The sequence below is a fragment of the Aythya fuligula genome, chromosome 25 (assembly GCF_009819795.1).
Source record: "Aythya fuligula isolate bAytFul2 chromosome 25, bAytFul2.pri, whole genome shotgun sequence".
In the NCBI taxonomy this organism is placed as follows: Eukaryota; Metazoa; Chordata; class Aves; order Anseriformes; family Anatidae; genus Aythya; species Aythya fuligula.
This window is the reverse complement of record NC_045583.1, coordinates 5,075,860-5,096,453: the sequence shown is the minus strand read 5'-3', so window position 1 is coordinate 5,096,453 and position 20,594 is coordinate 5,075,860. Positions and strand designations below refer to the sequence as shown.

At 61.5% G+C, this 20,594-nt stretch overlaps 2 protein-coding genes across 2 annotated transcripts in view; one reads left to right on the top strand and one right to left on the bottom strand.

Moving 5' to 3' along the window:
• SCUBE3 (signal peptide, CUB domain and EGF like domain containing 3) overlaps nucleotides 1-13,324 on the top strand; it is a 33,021-nt gene extending 19,697 nt beyond the window's left edge. The window contains exons 7-22 of the mRNA XM_032203237.1: nucleotides 4,182-4,298; nucleotides 5,953-6,075; nucleotides 7,529-7,645; nucleotides 8,666-8,788; nucleotides 9,366-9,482; nucleotides 9,805-9,897; nucleotides 9,996-10,112; nucleotides 10,193-10,354; nucleotides 10,491-10,694; nucleotides 10,798-10,959; nucleotides 11,236-11,403; nucleotides 11,494-11,655; nucleotides 11,892-12,089; nucleotides 12,534-12,686; nucleotides 12,850-12,929; nucleotides 13,131-13,324. Coding sequence (XP_032059128.1) covers nucleotides 4,182-4,298; nucleotides 5,953-6,075; nucleotides 7,529-7,645; nucleotides 8,666-8,788; nucleotides 9,366-9,482; nucleotides 9,805-9,897; nucleotides 9,996-10,112; nucleotides 10,193-10,354; nucleotides 10,491-10,694; nucleotides 10,798-10,959; nucleotides 11,236-11,403; nucleotides 11,494-11,655; nucleotides 11,892-12,089; nucleotides 12,534-12,686; nucleotides 12,850-12,929; nucleotides 13,131-13,280 — 2,246 coding nt within the window. The 3' untranslated portion in view covers nucleotides 13,281-13,324. The remainder of the gene's footprint in view (nucleotides 1-4,181; nucleotides 4,299-5,952; nucleotides 6,076-7,528; nucleotides 7,646-8,665; nucleotides 8,789-9,365; nucleotides 9,483-9,804; nucleotides 9,898-9,995; nucleotides 10,113-10,192; nucleotides 10,355-10,490; nucleotides 10,695-10,797; nucleotides 10,960-11,235; nucleotides 11,404-11,493; nucleotides 11,656-11,891; nucleotides 12,090-12,533; nucleotides 12,687-12,849; nucleotides 12,930-13,130) is intronic.
• A 3,673-nt stretch (nucleotides 13,325-16,997) lies between these two features.
• Nucleotides 16,998-20,309, bottom strand: RPL10A (ribosomal protein L10a). The gene is made up of 6 exons (XM_032203394.1): nucleotides 20,231-20,309; nucleotides 19,944-20,018; nucleotides 19,770-19,850; nucleotides 19,295-19,443; nucleotides 18,293-18,465; nucleotides 16,998-17,199 (listed from the first exon to the last, which is right to left on the bottom strand). Exons 1-6 carry the CDS (start codon nucleotides 20,233-20,235, stop codon nucleotides 17,029-17,031), a joined length of 654 nt encoding a protein of 217 aa, XP_032059285.1. The 5' UTR covers nucleotides 20,236-20,309; the 3' UTR covers nucleotides 16,998-17,028.
• Between the last annotated feature and the right edge of the window lie 285 nt (nucleotides 20,310-20,594).

The window sequence follows — 20,594 nt, the reverse complement described above, 5'->3', positions numbered from 1 at the left end:
CTGCTTTGTCCCGTGCCTGCCGCGGTGCTCGAGCCCATGGTCAGCCCGAAGCAGAGCGCGAAACCAGCGGGGGCTTGGAGAGGCTGGGGGTGACTTTGGATAGGGTGATGGAGGAGTTGGATAGCACAAAACCCAGATTTTGGTCCTTCTGGGAGGTGGGGGAGAAAAAATAATAATAATTTAAAAAAAGGGCCCATTTCCCCCAGGCTCAGAGGCAGCAGAGTAGCAGTAATTGACGTGTGACACCAAACGAGCTCCTTGCTGGACACTGTTTCTAAATCACTTTTTTATAATGTCAAACAGGGGAGAGACACTTCCAGCAACACGTTATCCTTGAGACGTTTTCTAATGGTAAATATTTTTGTTCTCTCTATCTCCGCGAGGGGATCTAACCGCAGGGGTGCTCTCACCTCCAGGCCGTAACTCGGGGGGCTGAGCGGGCGGACTAACTGCATGCCTCGCTTCGCACGGCCTCCAGCCCCACTAACCATCCCCTGCTGCTGCTTTCCAACCCGGCCTCGGGCTGCAAACAGCCTCTGCTTTTGGGGAGAGAGAGAGCAAAACCCCTTCCCTGGCTGTGCTTGCATGACGCGGGGCGCTCACCTTGCCCGGGCATGGGGTGATGGTTTTCTTCCCGGCGATGTTTGTGGTGTTTGTCCCCAAACCCCGGCCAAGGTACCTGGTGAGAAGTGGCCAGCGGTGTCCCTGGGGCTGTGTGAGGGGGGAGATGCTCGTGCCTGTCTCTGCAGCCGTAGCAAAGGTGGGAGCAGTTGCCACCCGTGCATTGGGGCAGTTAAAAAAGGCATTTGCAGGAGCCATGCCGCAAGCCTGGCGTGCCCGACACAGGGCAGGGCTCTCTCCCTCGATGCTTTCTGCTGGGGAGCCCTCAAGCAGCACCCCGCAGTGACACCGCTCCCTCTGCGTGCCCAGGAGCCCCCACACCATCACCACAGGTCCCCAGGAGCCACCCCAGCTCCGGGTGACACCGCACTGCTCCCCGGGCTCTCCCAAAGTTACCCCTTCCTGGAGCTCCCCCTGCTCACTGACCGATGCAGGCACAGGTGGGGACATTTGGGGACATTTGGGGACCTGGCGTGTCCCAGCGTGGCTGCTCGCCGTGCTGACAAATTGCTCGGAGGCTCTCTCACAGCGAACTTTGCTCAGGCTTGTCACCGTGGCTGCTTCCCTGGGGGTTTCCTCGCAATCGCTGTGGCACCAGCAAGGTTCGAGCCCTGCCCCGAGGCCAGGGGACGCCTCTGCTCTGCCAGCCAGGACATGGGGCATGCTGAGGGCTCAGCACCTCGCCTGCAGCCCGGAGGCTCGATCGGGGACGTGCTGGGAGCACAAAACCTCCCAAATGGGGATGTGCTGGGTGCACGCAGCCTCCCGGTGCACTCAGGTGTGCAGCTCCCCGCTGTCTGCTTCGGGGGGCTCTGCAGAGCCTTCCCCCAGGCTTCTTCCCTTTGGGGGGGGACCTTCAGCTCGGGGCTGTCACTGTGCTGAGCAGAGCTGCTCCTAATCACCCCGATTGTCCCACAGTTATCTCAGAAAGCTCTCGGGTCTGATGTTTCCCTGTGGGTGGAGGCGAAGCCAGAACGTGTGCGGGCAGGGAGGGCGCGCTTGGACCCGGTGTGGATCGGGGCGATGCAAGGGCATGGTCGTGGCACAGAGAGGCTGGGATGGAGCGAGTGTGTGTGTGTGTGTGTGTGTGGGAGCGTTTGTGTGCGCACAAGCTGCTTTGTCTTCTCCCTCCCCGAGCGACGGGGGCCCTCGCCAAAGCCCTGTGTGGTTCGGTGACTCACGCTGGCTCGCGCCAGGCTCGCAGCAGCCCCCGGGCTGCCAGCACCACCAAACAATGCTCCTCTCCCAGGGCCGGCTCCCGAACAGCCCCACAGCACCCAGCCCCAACCCTTCTCTGCCTCTCAGGTACCCCAGGAGCCCGTGGTCTGCTTGCAAAAGCTTTTTTTGCAAGCCCTGGGATGCGTCCCCCCCCTTTGCTGTGGTGTCCCAGCTGGGGTTGCTCAGGCCCCCTCGTGCACCGGCCGCATCCTGCATGGGGTGGTGGGGAGGGCTTGCTGCAAAGCCCAGCCAAAAGTCCCAAAGGGGCTGGGAGGTGAGAAGGGAGCCGTGCTCCTTGATCACCCCAAAAGCAGTGTTTGCTCTGAGCATGTTGTCGCATCTCTGCAGCGACCCTGCTAATCCAACCCTCCCGGGGCTCCCTGTGCGTGAGCCGCTGGGACAAAGGCCGAGTTCAATTTTTAATCGAGCCCCCATGAAGTTTCCCTTCCCCTCGGCGTAACGCCGCCGGCCCCATCGTGGCCAGGCTGCGTGCGCCGTGAGGACCTGGCTGCGGGACCCGTATCTGCACAAATCCCTCCCTGGCCGTTTTGTAATCGCGCTGGCCATTCATTTCGCGAGCTGGTCCCTTTGTTCTCTTATTATGGGACATCATAAAAATAGCAGCGGCAAGACGAGCACAGAACGATCCCAGCTCCGTCGCCCTGCAGCGAGGGGCTGCGTGGCTCAGCCGTTTGTGCCCCACGCGGCTCTCGCAAGGAGCGGCAGGACCTGGGGTTTTGCTCTTTCCAAGGAATTTCTTCAAGGCATTTTCATGTCGGGTTCCTTGAAGCCCGAGCGCCTCATTTATCCGAGCGACCAGCCCTCTGAAAGGAATACTTTATTACCCTTTGTGAACAACTTAATGCACTCCGAGCCATTGTTCTGGTGGTTAGGAGCAAAATTGAAGATTGATCTCACAGGGAAGCTGTCAAGCTGAAAATGCCTCATTTAAATTAGTGTCCCTTCTAGTTTTACCAGCAACAGCTGACTTTGATAATACTGAAATAATTAGCTTTTTTTTTTTTTTTTCTAAACCGGATTTTTTTTCCACTGATGCTGCCTGCGTGTGTGTGTGTGTTCTAATTTTACAAAACCTCGCCCGAATTAGCCTGCGACGTTGGACCGGCCAGGGCACCCAGCTGGGCCGAGCCTGCCAGTGGGTGACACTTGGGGACAGGGGACACGAACGTGGGATGTACAAATGTTGGGAGTGGATTTTGTGGGAATTGGAGCTCGGAGCGAGCCGTGGGGCTTTAGTGAGGGTGGGAGCAATGGCTGAGTGCTCTGGGGGTGCTGGGGTACATCTGGTGTGGGACCGGGACCGTGCACGCCCTCTGAGTGTGTTTTGCACGCCTGAATTGTGACAGCCCTGGGCGTTTTGGGGTGAAAAGCTTGGAACTGTGCCTGGGTGTTTGGGGGTGAAAAGCTTGGAACTGTGCCTGGGCGTTTTGGGGGTGAACATCTTAGAAACCATCCCTGGGTGTCCCCATGAGCGGTGCTGGGTTCTCCAGCCACAACCTGCAGATCTGTCGCCTGCTTGCACCATGAGGGTTGCTTTGAGTCTCCCAAGGAGTCCAAAAGCTTTTTTCTCTTTATTTTTCACGGTGTTTCTGGCCGAGCCTCCTGCTGGTCGGGCTTACACCATGCTGCCCCTTCACCAAGCCCCATCCCCAGCTCCTGCCTGGTGGCAGAAAAGCCCCGAAGCCTCACCCTGCTGGGGCGTAACTGGGAGAGGCAATTCCTCCACCTCGGGGCGGCCAATCTTTGATCTCACCTGATCCTTTTCTTGGGGGACACAGGACCTTTTGCCAGCTGGGAGCTGAGCAAGGCAGGATTAATCCTGCAGAGCTGCTTCTCCCTCTGCCTCTGTGGAGCCGCTGTTCCCGTGCGCCCCGGCCGTGCCACCAGCCTCTGCCCACTTCTAAAGTGCTGATTGCTGGGAGGCAGGAGGCTTCTGCAGGGGCTAGGACAGACACCGAGAAATCTGGGTGCTTTTCCCTGCCTGCAGCCTGGGATGAGCCAAGGATCTCGCAGCCAAAACCCATGGAGAGCAGCAGCCAGGACTTATAAAGGCACCGAGCGCTGCCGAGGTGGAAAATGCAGCGGGTGTGCAGCCGAGCCCTGAGCTGAAATCGTGCCGTGCCTCAACCCCAAAGCACTCCCTTCGTGTGCTCAGGGGGGTTATTAACTGGGGGGCTCCTTGGCTGCGCTACGCCAAGAGCCCAGGGCTGATGTAGCCGAGCAGGGAGGGTCACAGCCTCTGCCTCTCCCCTGAGCAGCAGCAGCACGTTTTGGGCGGCGTGAGCCTCACCCCCGGGCTTTTTTTCTCTTTCTCCCTGCAGAAACGTGTGCCGTGAACAACGGAGGCTGCGACAGCAAGTGTCACGACGCAGCCACGGGCGTGCACTGCAGCTGCCCCATGGGCTTCATGCTCCAGCCAGACAGGAAGACGTGCAAAGGTAGGAAGGTGCTCTGCCCTTGGGAGCCTTCATCTGTGTCCTCGGAGCCCTTCAAAAAGGCTCGGGTTTGGCTCAGCTCCACGTTCCCCACGGTGTTTGCTTGCATCGTGCTTGCAGCCAGGGGTGGAGAAGGGGGAACACCCCTCTGCGGGGCTCCTGGGGTGCGGTGGGCACCCACGGGTGCTCTGCTCGAGGGAGGATCCGAGGAGCTGAGGCCAGGTTTGCAAAGCTTTTTGGGTGTCTGCTGAGATGGGAAAATCCCAAATTGTGATCTTTTTGTCTTTTTTAAGACGTGTCAAAATGCATCGGCGCCCTGTCCTGCAAACCTGGCACCATGCACACAAGGGGAGCTGCTCTCCCTCCCCACGGCCTGGCCAGGGCTCAGGATCCCCAGGGGACTCTCAGGGACCCAGCTCAGCCCCTTACCCCCCACCCCATGTCCCCTGGGGCTCGCTGGGGACCCAGCACAGCCCTGAAGCCCCCCCTGCCCCAACCACACGGTGCCAGGGGCTCTCAGTCAAAGCCCCCAGCTGGCTGCCCCGACCCTGGGGGTGCTTTAGGGACCGGCGGCCACAGGGGTTGCTGCAGAGGGTGGGGAAATCCCAGTGACCGTGGCTGCAGGGTGATGGCACCCCCTTGTTTTTGCTCCTTCGGAGCTGGCAATGGGACCCTCCTTGCTAAAGGTGCCGCGATTGGCCCCAACCCCCCTGGGAAGGGTAATTTGGGTCAAGTTAGAGGCAATTTGGGGTGCGTGGGTCCCACTGCGGCTCTGTGGGGTGACTGCCGGGTCTGCTGGCCAAGTTCAAGCACCGGGTCCCGCGTGGGCGATGCTTTGGGGTGCTGCAAAACCCTTCACACTCCCAGGGACGTCCTCGTCCCCGTGCGTCGGCCAGGGGAGAAGCCCCTCGCGTGCACCCGGGTGCAGGGGACGCGGTGACCCCGGGGCAGGACGGGGCAGTGCCTGCGTTTTGTCTCTCGGCAGCTCCAGGAACTTGACCCTGGTTGAAAGCAAAGCCCCGGCCCGCCGCGAGCTGTCTACCTGCTGACTGATTCCAGAAGCCCCCTGCCCCCTTGTTATTTTTTCAGCGCCCGCTGCCCCTCCGATTCGGCAGTTTCCAGGAAAGTGCAATAACCTGGAGCCATATCCCCTGCGTCTGGGGGTTTTATTACAATTGCGAGCTGTTTTACAGCCGGTTTCCCCGCGATAATAAAGGGAAAGCCTCGGCCCCAGAGAGGCAGAGCTGTCGCCCCAGCATTGGCAGCGGGGGGCCGGGGAGCTGGGGAAGACAGCCGCCTCTTCCTGCTCCCCTTCCATTTTACAGGGCATTTCCTAGCAGTAAATTTTGTGTTTAGGAGGGGAAAAAAAAAAAAAAAAAAAAGGGGGAAAAAATTACATCTCCCGGCCAGCCTCTTTCCAGGTTCCCAGCGCTCTCTGCAGTTATGGCACGTCGTCATTTTCAGCCTTGGCGATGGCAAGAAAAAAAATGGCCCAGCAAAGGGTGCCCAGCAAATCCCACAGGTCTCTGGCACCATCCTGCTGGGGTCAGGGCCCAGGGGCAGAGCCGGGAGGTTTGGGGAGGACCAAACGCCCCCCAGGGGTGGCCACGGTCACCAGCCCGGGGTGCAAGGGGTGTCCCTGTCCTGTCCCCACCAGACATCGACGAGTGCCGGCTCAACAACGGGGGCTGCGACCACATCTGCAGGAACACGGTGGGCAGCTTCGAGTGCAGCTGCAAGAAGGGCTACAAGCTGCTCATCAACGAAAGGAACTGCCAAGGTGAGGGCGCTGGGGACCCGGGCACGCAGCCCTCGCCTCTCCCTGCTCTTCATCCCTGTCCCTCCCTCTGTGGTCCCGTCCCCAAGCAGGGGTCCTGCCCTGGGTGGGCACAGCTCAGCGCCCACCCTGCTTGGCTTCTTGAGAGCTTTGTGTTTTCTTGCATGAGTTTTTGCTGGGGATCTCACCATGGCATCACCTAAACTCGCTGCTACAGCGCGTGTGCTTGCACACCAGTGATTTGCACCGCAGGGGCTGGGCTGTGCTCGAGGCCGTTGTGTTCCTGAGGCTGGTGATGGGAAGAATCACACAGTCATCAGGGGTGGAGGAGCCCCCCATGGTCACCTGCTCCAAGCACACCCCCCCCACTGTCCCCACTGAGCCGTGTCCCCCAGCACCAGCCCCAACCTCTCCTGGAGCCCCCCCAGGGACGGGGACTCCCCCACCTCCCTGGGCAACCCGTCCCAACGCCTGCCCGCTCTGTCTGAGCAGAAATGGCTCCTCATTGCCCACCTCAACCTCCCCTGGCACAGCTCCAGGCCGTTCCACAGGCTGAATCCTGCCTGCCCGTCCCATAGCCTGGGCTGCTCCCCACTTGGGGCCATGCTCTGGATGCAGAGCGAGGCTTTGGGTGCCTTTGCCAGGCTTTCCTCCTTCCCCATCAGTCAGAGGGCAGGAGGGAGGGCTGTGTCTCCTGCTCAGCACAGCTTTCCCACCTTCCTCTCCCCACCCCGACGTCCTGCAAAATCTCACCAAACCTTGCCGCTGCGTGCCAGGGCGCGGCACCACAGGTTGCGGGGCCGTTTTGGGGGGGCGCGGGGCTCCCCCCATGCCCCGAGCCGAGGGCAGTGCTCGAACGCAGCTGCTGCAAGCCAAAAGCTCGGGCTCTGGCCCCAGCAGGGGGGCGCAGGGCTTGCCGACGCTCCAGGGCTGAGACCTCTTTCATCTCCGTCCAGGTGCCGCGCGCTCTTGCAAGTTTGACGTGAGCGCGGCAATTAACTTAATGAAGCCAATGAAACGAGGATCAAACCCGCCGGGCTGGGCTCACCCGCGCAGCCGGGGCCGCCCAGCCCTCGAGAGGTGCCCCGCGGGGGTGCAGAGACAGCTCTGGCACCGTCCCGGGGCAGGACGTGCCCGTGCAACAGCCCTGCCCGCCGGGCAGCACCCAAGGGCCCCCGCAGCTGTGCCGAGGGCATGGTTTGGCACGTTTTGGGTGCGGAGGGGCTGCAGGAGTTTGGAGGGGGAAGGACATCGGTGCGGTGGGCTGCAGATGCTCTGGCAGCAGCTGGACCATGCAGGGAGGGAGCTTGGAGGCAGGGAGGGTGGGACACGGGGTCCCAGAGCATCCCAGTGCATCCCAGAGCATCCCAGCGCAGCCCCCCTGTTTGCTGCAGGAGGTGGGGGAGGACGGTGCCAGCCCTCAGCTCCCCACCTTGCCTTTTTCCCCCCTCCCCAGACATCGACGAGTGCTCGTTCGACCGCACCTGCGACCACCTCTGCATCAACACCCCCGGCAGCTTCCAGTGCCTCTGCAACAAGGGCTACACGCTGTACGGCCTCACCCACTGCGGAGGTAGGGCCGGGCGGGTGCTGGGTCCCCACCTCCCCGATGGGTTCGGGGTCCTGGGGGGGAGCACTCGGGACACCCAGAAATGGGGCAGCCCCACGGCACGGTCACTGCGAGCCCCCTGGGGCTGTCCCCGAGGGCTGGTTTGGAGGGTCCCGGGGGGGCTGCCCCGTGTCCCCGCCGTGCACCCGGTGCTGGGGCCGGGTGGGGAGGGCGCACGCAGCCAGGGGCTGGTGTCTGCGACTTCAAACGGGGCGACAGGAACAGCTTGCGACTTGTCTGCAGCGGCGGAGAGGGGAGAAATCCCCGGCGTTTTTGGCAGGGAGCTGGGACGGGGTTGGGAAGGGGAACATCAAAAGGGGCTGAGCTCGGTTTGAGCTCAGGCTGGCTCCCAAGGGCGGGGGCGTGCGGCGCCCCGGGACGCGGGGAGCAGATGGGATGCACGGGGGGTGCCGGAGAGGGGTCGTGGCAGGGGAGGGGGTGACCCTCCTGAGACCCCCGGTGGCTGCTTGGGGTTGGAACTGAGCCTCATGGGGTCCGCAGCAGGGAGAGGTGACAGCCCCGGGGAGATGGGGGGGCGGGCTGACCAGGTTTGTGCCCCGTTTTGGGCTGGGGTCGGGGGTCCCCCCGCGGAGGAGCCGTGCTGGAGGGGAGCAGCGGGGAGGGGGGCCGGGCTGCCAAGCAGCTGCCTTTTGAATTGGGCTGCTAAATGCTTCCATGTCAGCTCTGTCTGCTGCCCCCCGCAGCTCCCCAGCCTGCCGTGGGGCCGGGCTCAGCCTGGGTGGGCTGCACCCGCCGCCGCCCGGCCCCTGCCCTTGGGGGTGCCACCGGCTGGGGCTTCCCTCGAACCCCCCCCCAAATTGGGGCTGTGGAGCTGGGGCGGCTGCTGGGAGGAGGCAGAGCTGGAAGCACCCTGCTGGGGCACAGGGTTTGTGCACTTTGGCCATCCAAAATCCCGCTCTGGGGGCGATTCAGCATCACAGGGGTCCCGCTCTGCCCCCCTGACCTCTCCCCGTGTCCCCCCAGATGTGGACGAATGCAGCATCAACCGCGGGGGCTGCAAATTTGGCTGCATCAACACGCCCGGCAGCTACCAGTGTACCTGTCCCCCCGGCTGCAAGCTGCACTGGAACAAAAAGGACTGCGTAGGTACGTCGGGGCAGGGCCCGCTGCTGCCAGGGATGCTCCAGCACAGCTTTGGGGGGTGCCGAAACCCCACGGCCCCCACCGTGGCTGTCAGTGGGTGGCGTGCTGGGATTTGGGGCATCCCGCTGCAGGGATGCTCCAGAGCAGGCTGGTTTTGTCTGGGGTCCCTTGTCTGTATGGCGTGGGTCTAGATGGGATGGGATGTGCTGTCCTGCTCCCTCTGTCCTGATTTATGGACTTATGGCCGTTGATTTATGGACCATGCTTGGGGCTGGCCGTGAGCTCGTGCCCCAGCAGGTGCCCCTAAATGAATGATTTTTGTGGCCCTGGCTGAGCTCTGGCACCCGACCACCCCCCTTCACCGGGGAAAGACGCAGCAAAGTGCAGCTCTGCCCCCAAAATCCTGAAATCCCAGCAGTGACAGCTCAAGGAGGAGCTGGGCCGGGGGGTGGGATGCTGCTCCCGGGGCCCCACGCCGCACCGTGCCGCCAGCTGAGGGGGGACGAGGGGGTCCCGCCGTGGCTCTGTGCCACCCACGGGCGTCCCCGCTTGTCGTCACCAGCTGGTGCGTGTCCCTCAGAGCTGGTGAAATGCCTGTCAGGTTCCGTGCCGCCGCGGGCCACCCTCACCTGCAACAAGACGGGCAAGAAGGACAGCTGCGCCCTCACCTGCGCCTCCAAGGCTCGCTTCCAGCCAGGTACGGGGGAGCTCGGGGGGGTCCCCGTCTCCCTGCCTGGCCCAAACTGGGGGCAGAGGAGCAGCCGGCGGAGCACCCTGAGGTCCCGAGCCCTGGGATGAGGGAAAAGGAGTGTTTGTGGTTGTTTTTTTCCTGGCTGAGTTTGGCTCCTCGGGATGGGTTTGCACAGCGCAGGAGCCGGGCGGTGGGGTGCTGGGTGCTGCCCCCCAGGGTCTCTGCACCCCCTTGGGGCAACCACCGCCGCCCTGTAGGGACTGTGTGGCTGCACCGGGGGGGCTCAGCACTGAGGGGCACCCCCAATGCCCGCTCCTCCTTCCCACAGAGTCAGACAGCAGCTACACCGTGAGCTGCGGGACGCCCGTGCTGCGGCAGGGCAGCCAGCAGAGACCGGCCAACAGCAGCCAGCAGTGCCTCGGTAAGGGGGCTCCGAGCAGCCACCCCCCTCCCCTAAAACCCCCCCCCGTGCTGCCCCTCGTGCCCCCCGGCTGGTTCAGCACCCGCCTTTTCTTTTAGAGGCTGTCGTTGCGCCAATCAAGCAGAAAGCTTCCTTCAAGATCAAGGACGCCAAGTGCCACCTGCACCCGCGGGCCAAGGGCAAGCAGGACGAGGCGGGGAAGGCCGGGGCGCAAGGTGAGGGAGGGTCAGAGGGGGTGCTCCTGCGTGTCCCCCCCGGCACAGACGGGGCCCTGACTTGTTCCCCCCTCATGCAGGCGGTGCTGCACCCTGCTCCGACTGCCAGGTTGCCTTCGTCAACCTCAAATGCGACTCGTCCAAGAAAGGGAAGGGCCGGCGGGCGCGCAACTCCTCTGGCAAGGAGGTGACGCGCATCACGCTGGAGTTTGAGGCCGAGATCAAGCCGGAGGAGACCACAGGTGGGCACGGTGTGGGTGTTTGGGGGGCAGGAAGGAGAGCCCAAGTGGTCCTTGGTGTCCCGCTGGGGTGGGGTGTGGGATCCTGATGGGTTTCCCCCTTATCGCCGCCGCCCCTCTTTCCCCCCCGCGCACCCAGCCAGCTGCAACCTGCACTGCCTGCGGCAGAAAGTGGAGAAGAAGCTCAAGTCGGCCATCAAAGCCCTGAAGAAATCCATCAACCAGGAGCGGTTCCTGCTGCGCTTCGCCGGGATGGAGTACGAGGTGGCGAGGAAGCTGAGCGTGGCCCCCGAGCGGCAGGAGAGCTGCGGGCCGGGCCAGCAGCGCCTGGGCACCAAGTGTGGTAAGGGGGCACCGCGGGGAGCCGGGGAGGGGGCTGGCATGTGTCCCCCCCCCCCCAGGGATATCCCCCTGCCGTGCCGCTCACCTCCACCCCTGGCTCTCAGTTAGCTGCTCGCAGGGAACCTATTACCACGGGCAGACGGAGCAGTGCGTCCCCTGCCCCTCGGGCACCTACCAGGAGAAGGAAGGGCAGCTCTCCTGCGACCTGTGTCCCCGCAGCGACGCCTTCGGCCCCGTGGGAGCCACCAACATCACCGGCTGCACGGGTAAGGGGGCACGGAGGGGATTTGGGGGGGAGTGCCCGGGGGACATCCCCACCCTGCGATCTCAGTGCCCTGCCACCAGTCCCCGTCCAGAAGGTGGAAAAGCCCTGGGCACGCCGGAGACCCCCAGGAGTTCCCCATTTTGGAGCAGGGGAGAAGCTTTTAGAGGGGCCCCACCACTTGGCTCCTATTTTCTCGGGGCTGCCGAGCCTGGCGGGGCGAGGAGCTGGGCGTGGGGCACCCCTGGGTGCTGGGTGCCAGCGATGCCTGTGCCCGCAGGTCAGTGCCCCCCCGGCCAGCACTCCGCCGACGGCTTCAAGCCCTGCCAGCCGTGCCCCCGCGGCTCCTACCAGCCCGAGGTGGGGCGGGCGCTCTGCTTCCCCTGCGGCGGGGGGCTGACCACCAAGCACGAGGGAGCCCTCTCCTTCCAGGACTGTGACACCAAAGGTAGGGCCGAGACAGCCCCTGAGGGGTAACGGGGGGGGTCCCGTGGGGCCGTGCCCCCTTTTGAGCCCCCTTTGCTTTCCGCTTCCCCAGTCCAGTGCTCACCCGGGCACTACTACAACACCAGCGTCCACCGCTGCATTCGCTGCGCCGTGGGCACCTACCAGCCCGATTTTCGGCAGAATTACTGCATCGCCTGCCCCGGCAACACCACCACCGACTTCGACGGCTCCACCTCCGTGTCCCAGTGCAAAAGTAAGCGGGCCATGGTGCTCTGGGGGGTGGGCGTGCTGCGAGCTGGGGTCCTTCCTCCAAAGCAGCCGATAATTCCTTCAAATAGCATTTTGGGGTTATTTTATTTGGGTATGCAATGAGCAGTGCCACCGAGCGCTCTCCCCCCCGCCGCCCAGTAAACCCTCGCTGTCCCAGTCCCCGTGCCACTGGTTCCCAGTGGGACTGGCTCTCCGTGCCCTCACCCACCTTGCTTGCAGACCGGCAGTGCGGGGGCGAGCTGGGCGAGTACACGGGCTACATCGAGTCCCCCAACTACCCGGGGAATTACCCCGCCAACGTGGAGTGCACCTGGAACATCAACCCGCCCCCCAAGCGCAAGATCCTCATCGTGGTGCCGGAGATCTTCCTGCCCTCCGAGGACGAGTGCGGGGACGTCCTGGTCATGCGGAAAAACTGTAGGTAACCGAGCGCGCCGCGGGGGGAGCGCAGAGCCGTGGTTTGGCAGAGCAGAGCTGATTTATGCCAAGGGGAAAAGCCCTGTCCCGGGATGGAGGTGGTGGGGTGCTTCTAGGAAATGGGTGGGCGGGAGGGGATCGGTGTCACCCGCCTGCTCGGTGCCTTGTTGGTTTGTAGGGCTGTGCAGGGTGAGCTGGGCTGAGCGCCCTTCAGCACGCCTTCTCCGGGGTTAAAACCTCTGGAAGGGATGAAGGAGCCCCGTCCATTCCAGGGAAGGGGTATGGGCACCCCTGCCATTTAACAGGAGGGGTTGGGAGGGGGCTCAGCCTCGCTGCACGTGGCCAATCCCACCCTGGGGCCCCTGCTCTGCCCCTCGCCCCCTTTGAGGCTTTGGTGCAGTGGGGCCGGGGTCGTCACGCAGCCCCCGGCTGTTCCCCTCGCAGCCTCGCCGTCCTCCATCACCACCTACGAGACGTGCCAGACGTATGAGAGGCCCATCGCCTTCACGGCCCGCTCTCGCAAGCTGTGGATCAACTTCAAAACCAGCGAGGCCAACAGCGCCCGGGGCTTCCAGATCCCCTACGTCACCTACGATGGTGAGCACGGGGAGAGCAGCTGGGCCCGGCATCGCCTCCCTGCCTCGCCCGCTACCCGGGGACCCCAAATCTGCACGCCTTGGGGGGCAGCTGAGTGCCTGGGGAGGGGGGTGGAGGTTTGGGGCCGTGTCCCCTGAGCTGGTTTCTCACTCGGGTGTTGCAGAGGACTACGAGCAGCTGGTGGAGGACATCGTGCGGGACGGCAGGCTGTACGCCTCCGAGAACCACCAGGAGATCCTCAAGGTGAGCGCGTCCCCGCGTGGGCCTTGTCACCCGGGGCTTAGCGGGATGCTGGTGGAGGGCTTTGGGATTCCCTGGCAGCCCTGGTGTGGGGGTGAGTGCAACTCAGCACTCCCTGCTTCGGTTCGGTGTCGGGCTGGGGTTTTGGGGACCTGCCCCAGTGGGAACGGGAGGGAGGGTGACCCCGGCTCTGCTTCCCCACAGGACAAGAAGCTGATCAAGGCGTTCTTCGACGTGCTGGCGCACCCCCAGAACTACTTCAAGTACACGGAGAAGCACAAGGAGATGCTGCCCCGCTCCTTCATCAAGCTGCTGCGCTCCAAAGTCTCCAGCTTCCTCCGGCCTTACAAATAGCGCCCTGCCGCCCCGGGCCACGCGGCTGCCGAGGAAACCCTCCTCTCCCTCCCTTCTTACTTCACTTCTCCTCCTTCCCCCTGCTCGGCTCCGGCAGGACCGCCACCTCCCGCTCCGCAGATGTCTCGGCACGCTCTGTCTCTGCCGCCGGCGATGCTGCTCCTCTCTTCCGAAGCAGCTTCCCCCAAAACCCTTTTGAATTCCCTTTTCGCCTCCGCGCCGGCTCCGTCCCGCTCCTCGATGCCACCAGCACCCCGGGGCTCACCCAGGGCGGCGCGGGAGGTAACGCAGCTCCTGGGTCCTGGCCATCAGCACAGCTTGGCGGAGGAGATGGGGGAAAAGAACCCAACATGATGCCTGCTTTATTAAAAAATAACAAGGAGAAGGTAAAGGACGGCGCGGCGGCGGGCGCACAGGGGCACTGGTGCTCGGCGTGGGAGGAAAGCCAAGCCACGTTCCCGGAGAACAATGTCTGGCTGCACGGGAGAGAAACTGCAGCGACCAAGGAGGGCTTCAGCCGGCCGCCTTCCCCCCCTGTCCCCCCCCGGAGACACTTGTGCCAAGGAACCAGACTTTCTTGCAAGCTCTGCCAAAGAGGAACTCGTCGACGGAAAAAGCAAGCTTTGTGAAGAGCAGGAGTAAATGTTTGTGCACTAGGATATCCTCCTTTCTACCTTTTTTTTTTTTTTTCATATGTATTAAGTGCAATCGTTTGAGTCTTCTTTATATTATTTAGAGGGAAGTTTTTTTGGTTTTGTTTTTGTTTTCTACTAGAAACTACGATATTTATACCTGCCTGAGAAATGAGAATGTGTGTCTGCCACAGAAACAAACAAACAAGCCCAGCCCTGGATTGCCAGCGAGCGATGCGATGGCGTTTTCAGGCCTTGGAACCTTTTCTGCCGCATTTTTTTCCAAAAAAATAACACTTTTGGTGGACAGCCCACGCCTCTCTCTGCAGGGAAGCGGGGCTTGGCCACGCTGCGTGATGGGGTGAGTTTTTGGGAGGTCTCAAGGTGTCCCTGTCCGTGAACAGCATCGGTGCCACGCGTTTTTGGGGCTGATCCGGAGCAGTTTGGGATTGTCGGAGGCTGCCAGGAGGGCGAGGTGCAGCCCTCGGCCACGGCACCTCCTTGGTGCCACTTGCCAGGGGTTTTGTCATCCCGCTGCGCTCAGGGGCCTCCCGGTGACCCCAGCATCTCTGCCCCCAGGGACTGGGGTCTGCGCCCTCCTCGGCTCTCGGGAAGCTTTGTGCTCCCAAGTGCCTTCAGGTGCTGGGTGTCACCTCAGGGTGCAGATGCCACCCATGGGGTGCAGGTGCCACCCTCAGAAACACAGTGGCACCAATTTCCTGAGCTCCCTCCCAGGCTTGCAGGATCCTGAGGGATCCATCCTACCCTCAGAGGCAGGCACCACAGGTGACGATGGCATCGTGGGTGTCACCGTGGCCGGACAGGACCCTGGGGACAGGGACCGACCCCGCTGCCACCCGGCACCATCTTGTCCTCCTCCCCAGCCCTCATTCCCACCGGGTCTCGGCTGTCACCCCCCATCCCCAACCCCATCCTGCTGCTCCTGGAGGAAAGGTGCTGGGCTGGGGCTCAGCTCTGCTGCTGCCTGTCCCCACCCCTGCTTCTCTCACTGTCCCTTGACCTCACATGGGGCGAGCCCCGCTCCCCAGGCTCTTAACGAGCAATTATTTATTGCACCACGTCCCCCTCGATGACCCAGGCTCAGTCCATGCCGAAACCGGCTGCTGGCCCGGGTTTCCCCTCCTCAATCTGGACCCCAAGAGCTTCTCCCGGGCGTTATGAGGGTCTCAGGCTGGATTAGGGCCGGCGGAGAGGGGCTGAGGTTTGTCCCCAGGGTGCTGGAGGCTGCCCTGATCCCTGATTCATCGCAGCTGCGGGCTCGTCCCTCCTGCTGCCCGGCTCCCAGCCCGCTTGGAAGCTCGACATCTGGGGGCCGAGCTCTTTGTCACTCGGTTGGTGCCTGCGAGCAGCTGCTTTGATGCACAAAAGCTGTTGTAGGGATTTGGAGGTTTTTTTTTTTTTCTTCTTCTTCTTTATTGCTCTAGGGTAGTCGCAGCGGAGCAGTGACCGCTGAAAGGGTCTTTCATATTTTAGAAGAAATAAAAGGACCAAAAAAAAACCCACCCCGGGAACGCACGCCCTGGTGGCCCCGGTGCAGTGCAGCCCCTCCTTCCTCCCCCCAGGTTTTTTGGTTGTTTTTTTTTTTTTTTTCAGTCTCCATGATTTAAAATCGGGGCTGCTGCCGCCGGGAGCCCTGCGGGGCTGTCCTGGGTGCCACATGTCCCCATGCCGGCCACCTCCGTCCCCAGAGGCAGCTCTGGAAGAGGCAAGCCGGGTGGCACGTCCTGGCATGAAGGACAAAGAGCTCTGGTACCAAATCCTCTCCTTTTTCACCAATATTCCCAAACAACCCCCTCAAAAGTCCACGGGGCCACCAGGAAGGAGCGGTCCTTTCACCACAAATCCCCCAAAAAATGACTCAGAAAAGGTTTGAAAGGCTGAAAACGGCACCAGCCACCTCTCGGATGGATTGAATGTCTCGACATGGGGAACGTAACGAAGGGTTGTTGTGTGTTCTGTCGTTTTTTGTTTTTTTTTTTTTTCATGTTGGAATATTTATATCTGCCTTTTGCAGTAGGCCGTGATTTACCATCTCCAGCAAAATGAGTAAAGTTAACGAGAAAGATGTAGTTCATAAAGTTATTTGCACTTGATTAAAAAAAAAAAAATGTATCTGAACTTTGTAAAAAGAAATGTTTGCATTTTGTATTGTCTTTTTTTAATTATTAAATGGAATTTCTTGGTGTTGTGTTGATCTTTCAGAAACTGGCTCTGACACTTATTTTAAAGGTTTCTAACAGCAGGCTCCAGAGCTGGTTTCATTGTTTTGTTCCCTTGGATGCTACGACACGCTCTGTTCAAGGGTAGAGGGCTTTTTTTTTCTTTCCCCAGAAATTTAAATCCTATAGCCTGCCATCAGCCCACCAGTCACCACACAATGTATTTATTTATATACGTTAATTAAATGCACTGAATCTCATTTTTAGCCCAGAAATTGGACGGGGACTGGTTCGGGACCCCTCTGCTAGGCCAGAGCAAAGCAAAGCCGCCAAGAACCGCTCCTTGTACTGGGGCCAGCACCGACCCCTTGCTGAGAGCCCCCAGCAGGGCCCATTCCCCTAAACCCAAAGGTGACTGGGGCCAGCTGGAAAGCTCCATCAGGTCCTCACAAGCTGCTGCTGGGCAGGAGGAGCCCCTGACCCTTCATTGGTCCCTGTAAGGACAGCAAAACCCTATAAATGTGAGCCCACCCCCAGGAGCAAGGAGGCTGCTGGAGCAGGGAGCTGCCCCCATGAGGTGAGGGACCCTTCTGGGGGGGGGGGGGGGGGGCGGGGGCACCCAGGGGCCCCACCTCGACTGCTGAGCAGTGACCCCACTGTGGGCCCTCAGCTTTGTGGTAACAACCTCCCTTTTGCCTGTTCTAGGTGTTAGTGGAGCTGTTCCCCCTCCCTCCTGCTCTGGTTGTGGGATCAGAAGCCTGTCCCTCCCAAGCAACCCCCTTGTGTTGCTCCTCCAAAAGCCCCAATGTGAATTCTGGTGCTCCCCTTGAACTCACGTCCCCACCAGCAGCTCCTTGCAGAACCCTGCCCAAGCAGCTTTGGAGAAACACCACCAAAACACACCGTCAGTGTCCTAAAAAGTTTATTGCTGCCCTCTCAGTACAGGCGCTGGGGCTTCCCCATGGTGCTCTTGATGTACAGAGCGCGCACGTTCTGCCAGTTCTTCTTCAGCAAGGACACCAGGAAGTTGATGGCCAGGTGGATGTTGTAGACGAGCTCGTCCTCCGTCATCTTCACGTGACCCACGGCCACGGCCAGACAGAGCACCTGGGGGCAGCACAGCGGGGTCACAGACACGCTGAGGGGCACAGCAAGAACCCAAGGCCCTGAGGTACCAGATCCCTGCCTGCTCTGCCAGCTGGACAGGATTTCCCCAGCTCATCCAGGGGTAGGAGCGTAACGCGCTGTGAGCAGGTGGGGAGCAGGCTCAAACCTCTCCTCTACCTCTCTGATCCCGTGCCCCGCTCGCCAGGCAGCACTGGCACGTTCCCTGCGAGCTGCTAACGCAGCCTGTAAGCTCCAAACTTCACCCCCAAGCGTGGCGCCTGCTTCGCTTTCTGTTTTGGCAGCAGCCCCTTCTTTCTGCGCACAGCGCGCGCGGGGGCCAAGCCTCCGCCTGCCAGCCTCGCCAAGCAGCTTGTAAGGCAACGCTCCCCGCAGGCCGAAGACAAAAGGATTTACGAGCGAGCTGACAAGGGAAGTGTCAGGATATCATTAGCTCGGCTGCTTGAAAGGCTGCAGCATTTGCAAACTCTCCCATTCGCTGGGTCCTTCCAGTTGTTGTGCCCTCGAGCCCAGATCAGCTGGAGGAGTCCGAGGGCGCACCTCAGCTAGCAGAGCTGCTAATTCCGAGCAATGCCCAGGAGTCGCATTCAGACCACTGGCAGAGAATTAACATGCCTAAATGGGGTTGTTTTGGTTTCAGGGAGTCAGCGTGCCTTCCCATCTCTGACGGAGAGAGCAGACATCCGCAGAGCTGCCACGAAGCTCATTTTTGAAGTCGAGCCCCAAGCTTGCCCCTGACAAAGCACTGCTGCCTGCACAGCCCCACTGGGCACCAGGGCCCCACCCTGCAAGTGTCACCCGCTCGCTGTGAGGAGTGTTAATTACGAGCCGTTGTGCTCAGCACTCCCATCAGGATCGCCTCCTGATCATTTGCTCTAAGATCTTTCAACCGCAAATTGCTCCTTCCCAGTTAGCAGCTGAACGCTCTGGTGGCTGCGGCCCTTTGCTGCGATGCTGCTCCCAGGAGCTGGTCTAAGAGGCTGCAGGGACACCTACAGCCCGGAGCAGAGATCGCAGCCACGCACAAGGGACCTGCCAACAACCCCCAGGTTAAGGTAAGCCCTGTGCTTTTTACCTTCTTCATCTGAAACTTGATGGTGGATTTGACCTCGTCCACCTTGGCCACCAGGTTCTCATTGTGAGTGAGGAGAGAAGGGAATTTGCCAGCTTTGTTCAGGCCTGGACCCAGGATTCGAGGGATTTGCTTGATCAAGGACTCGGAGGCCAGGAAGGCATCGTACTTCTTGGCTGTGAGAAGAGCAAAGGTAGGTGATGAAGGATCCTCAGCTCAGCTCGGCCTCTACATTTCCTCCCAACACATTCACATCCCCAGAATCCTGCCTTTTTCCAACCCTGTTATCAGCCCCGCCAGGACCCAGCCTCACATCCTGACAGTGACCCTGCACCCCTGCTGTACCTAATTGTTCCCATGAAAAACATTTATTGTGCCACATCACTGCCACTCAACTCTGAGCTGCATCAGAAGCCTCCTCTGATGTTCTGTGCACGTGTGGAGGGGGATGTAACATCCACCTGCCAGGCCTAGCTCCCAGGACGCCTCCTGCATCACCTCCCACCTGCATGTGGTTCCGAGGTTAATTATGATTGAAGGCTAAGTTTTCTTTGCTTGACATGTGTCAAAATGACTGATTTTGCAGAAAGGGAAAAGCCTTATAGGCTACCAGGTTAAAATAAGCCAACCACATTCTGTCTATGTAAATAGTGCAGGACTCAAGCCAAGTCTTGCCCCCACTTTTACTCTGCTGTTGCTGCTCTCCAGCTCCCTGACCAGGAAAGGAGCACCAGGGAACAGCGCTACCTTTGGGGAGATACCAACAGTTCTCCTGCATCCCCTCCTTCTGGGAGAGGGCGATCACACAGCACTCCTGAAGAAGGATCTTAGCTCTTCTAGGTACTTTTTAGACAGGTCCCTGTTCTTCTTGCTCACTTTGGGCAGTTTTCTATTCTTTCCAACTAATCGTGTCATGGAAATCCAAGCACAGGGAGAACCGTGCTGCTTGCCCAGCCCTCCCAGCTCAGCCACAGTACTGAGTGATGCATCCCCACCACCACTCACCCAGCTTCTTCACCAACTTCTTGTTCTTGTTCAGTTTCTTCAGAGCCTCTATGTCCATGTGCGGGATGTCGACGGCCTTGGCCTCATCGCAGTGCTGCTGATCCCCCAGCAAGCACACCGAGAACTTGGGCCGGGGGGTGGATTTCAGCCTGCGGACACAACCCAAGTCACCCCACGCTGCAGGACCACGCACCAGAGCGACCCCATCACGGTGACACCTTACCGCAGCGCCTCGCCGCCTTCCTCCACGGCTCCTCACCTGCCCTCGCGGGCAGGGCGGTGGGGGCAGCGCCGTGGCCTTGCCCGCACCTCCCCTCACGTTTTAAGACCCAGGGTGGGGGTCCGTCCAGCCGCACCCCCCTGGGGAGGGGCGTCCTGAACTACCCTGGGCGTTCAGCACCGCCTGGGCCAAGCGCCCTGCCCATCGGAGGGGGCTGCGGGCTGAAGGCTGGGTGGGAGCGAGAGTTTGGCGAACCTGACGGTGCCGGAGAAGCGTTTGTCTTTCTGCGGGTCGTAGTTCTTCAGGCTGATCTGCAGCTCCACCGTCTCCACGAACCTGGAGGGGGGGAGGGAAAGCAGCCGGGTAAAGGCTCGAGGGGGTGAGGGAAGGGGGCAAAGAGTGGGTAGGGTGCCCGGGCCGGGCTCTTACTTGCGCTTCTTGGTCTTGCTGCCCTGCAGCACCTCCTTCACCGCCTCGTACAGGGTGTCGCGGGACACTTTGCTGCTGCGGGGGGAGAAGCGGCGCGGGCTCAGGCGCGGGGCTAGGCCGCGGGCGGAGGGCCAGGCCGCCGGGCCCGCCCCGCATCATCCGCGCTTCATCCCCGCTATCGGCCGCCATTCCCCGGCCCCTGCCAACCCCCCGGGCCGCTCATCGGGGCCGGATGGCGGCGGATGGCGGAGGATGGCGGCGGATGGCAGCGGCCGGCCCGCACCCACCTCATGGCGGCGGCTGCTCGGGCAGAAAGGAGGGGGGCGGGGCCCCGCGCACTATAAATACGGCCGGAAATCTCGCGAGAGCAGGAAGCGCCGGGCGCCATGCTGGGAGTGGCGGGGTGTGCGGCACGGAGCCGCCATCTTGGGTGCGGCACAGAGGGCTCACAGCGGGTTCCGCCGGTTATCGGCTGCTCCCCACGGGCCGCTCGTTCGCGGGCCGGCCCTGCCCGCGTGTGCGCGGCGGTTTTGTGGAGGCAGCTTCACGGGCGAGCCCCGAAACGGGCCTGCCCACACCACGCACCCGGTGCCTTTTGGCTTCACCGTAGGGCACTGCGCATGCGCGCCTCACTCTCCTCAAGCAGTCCGT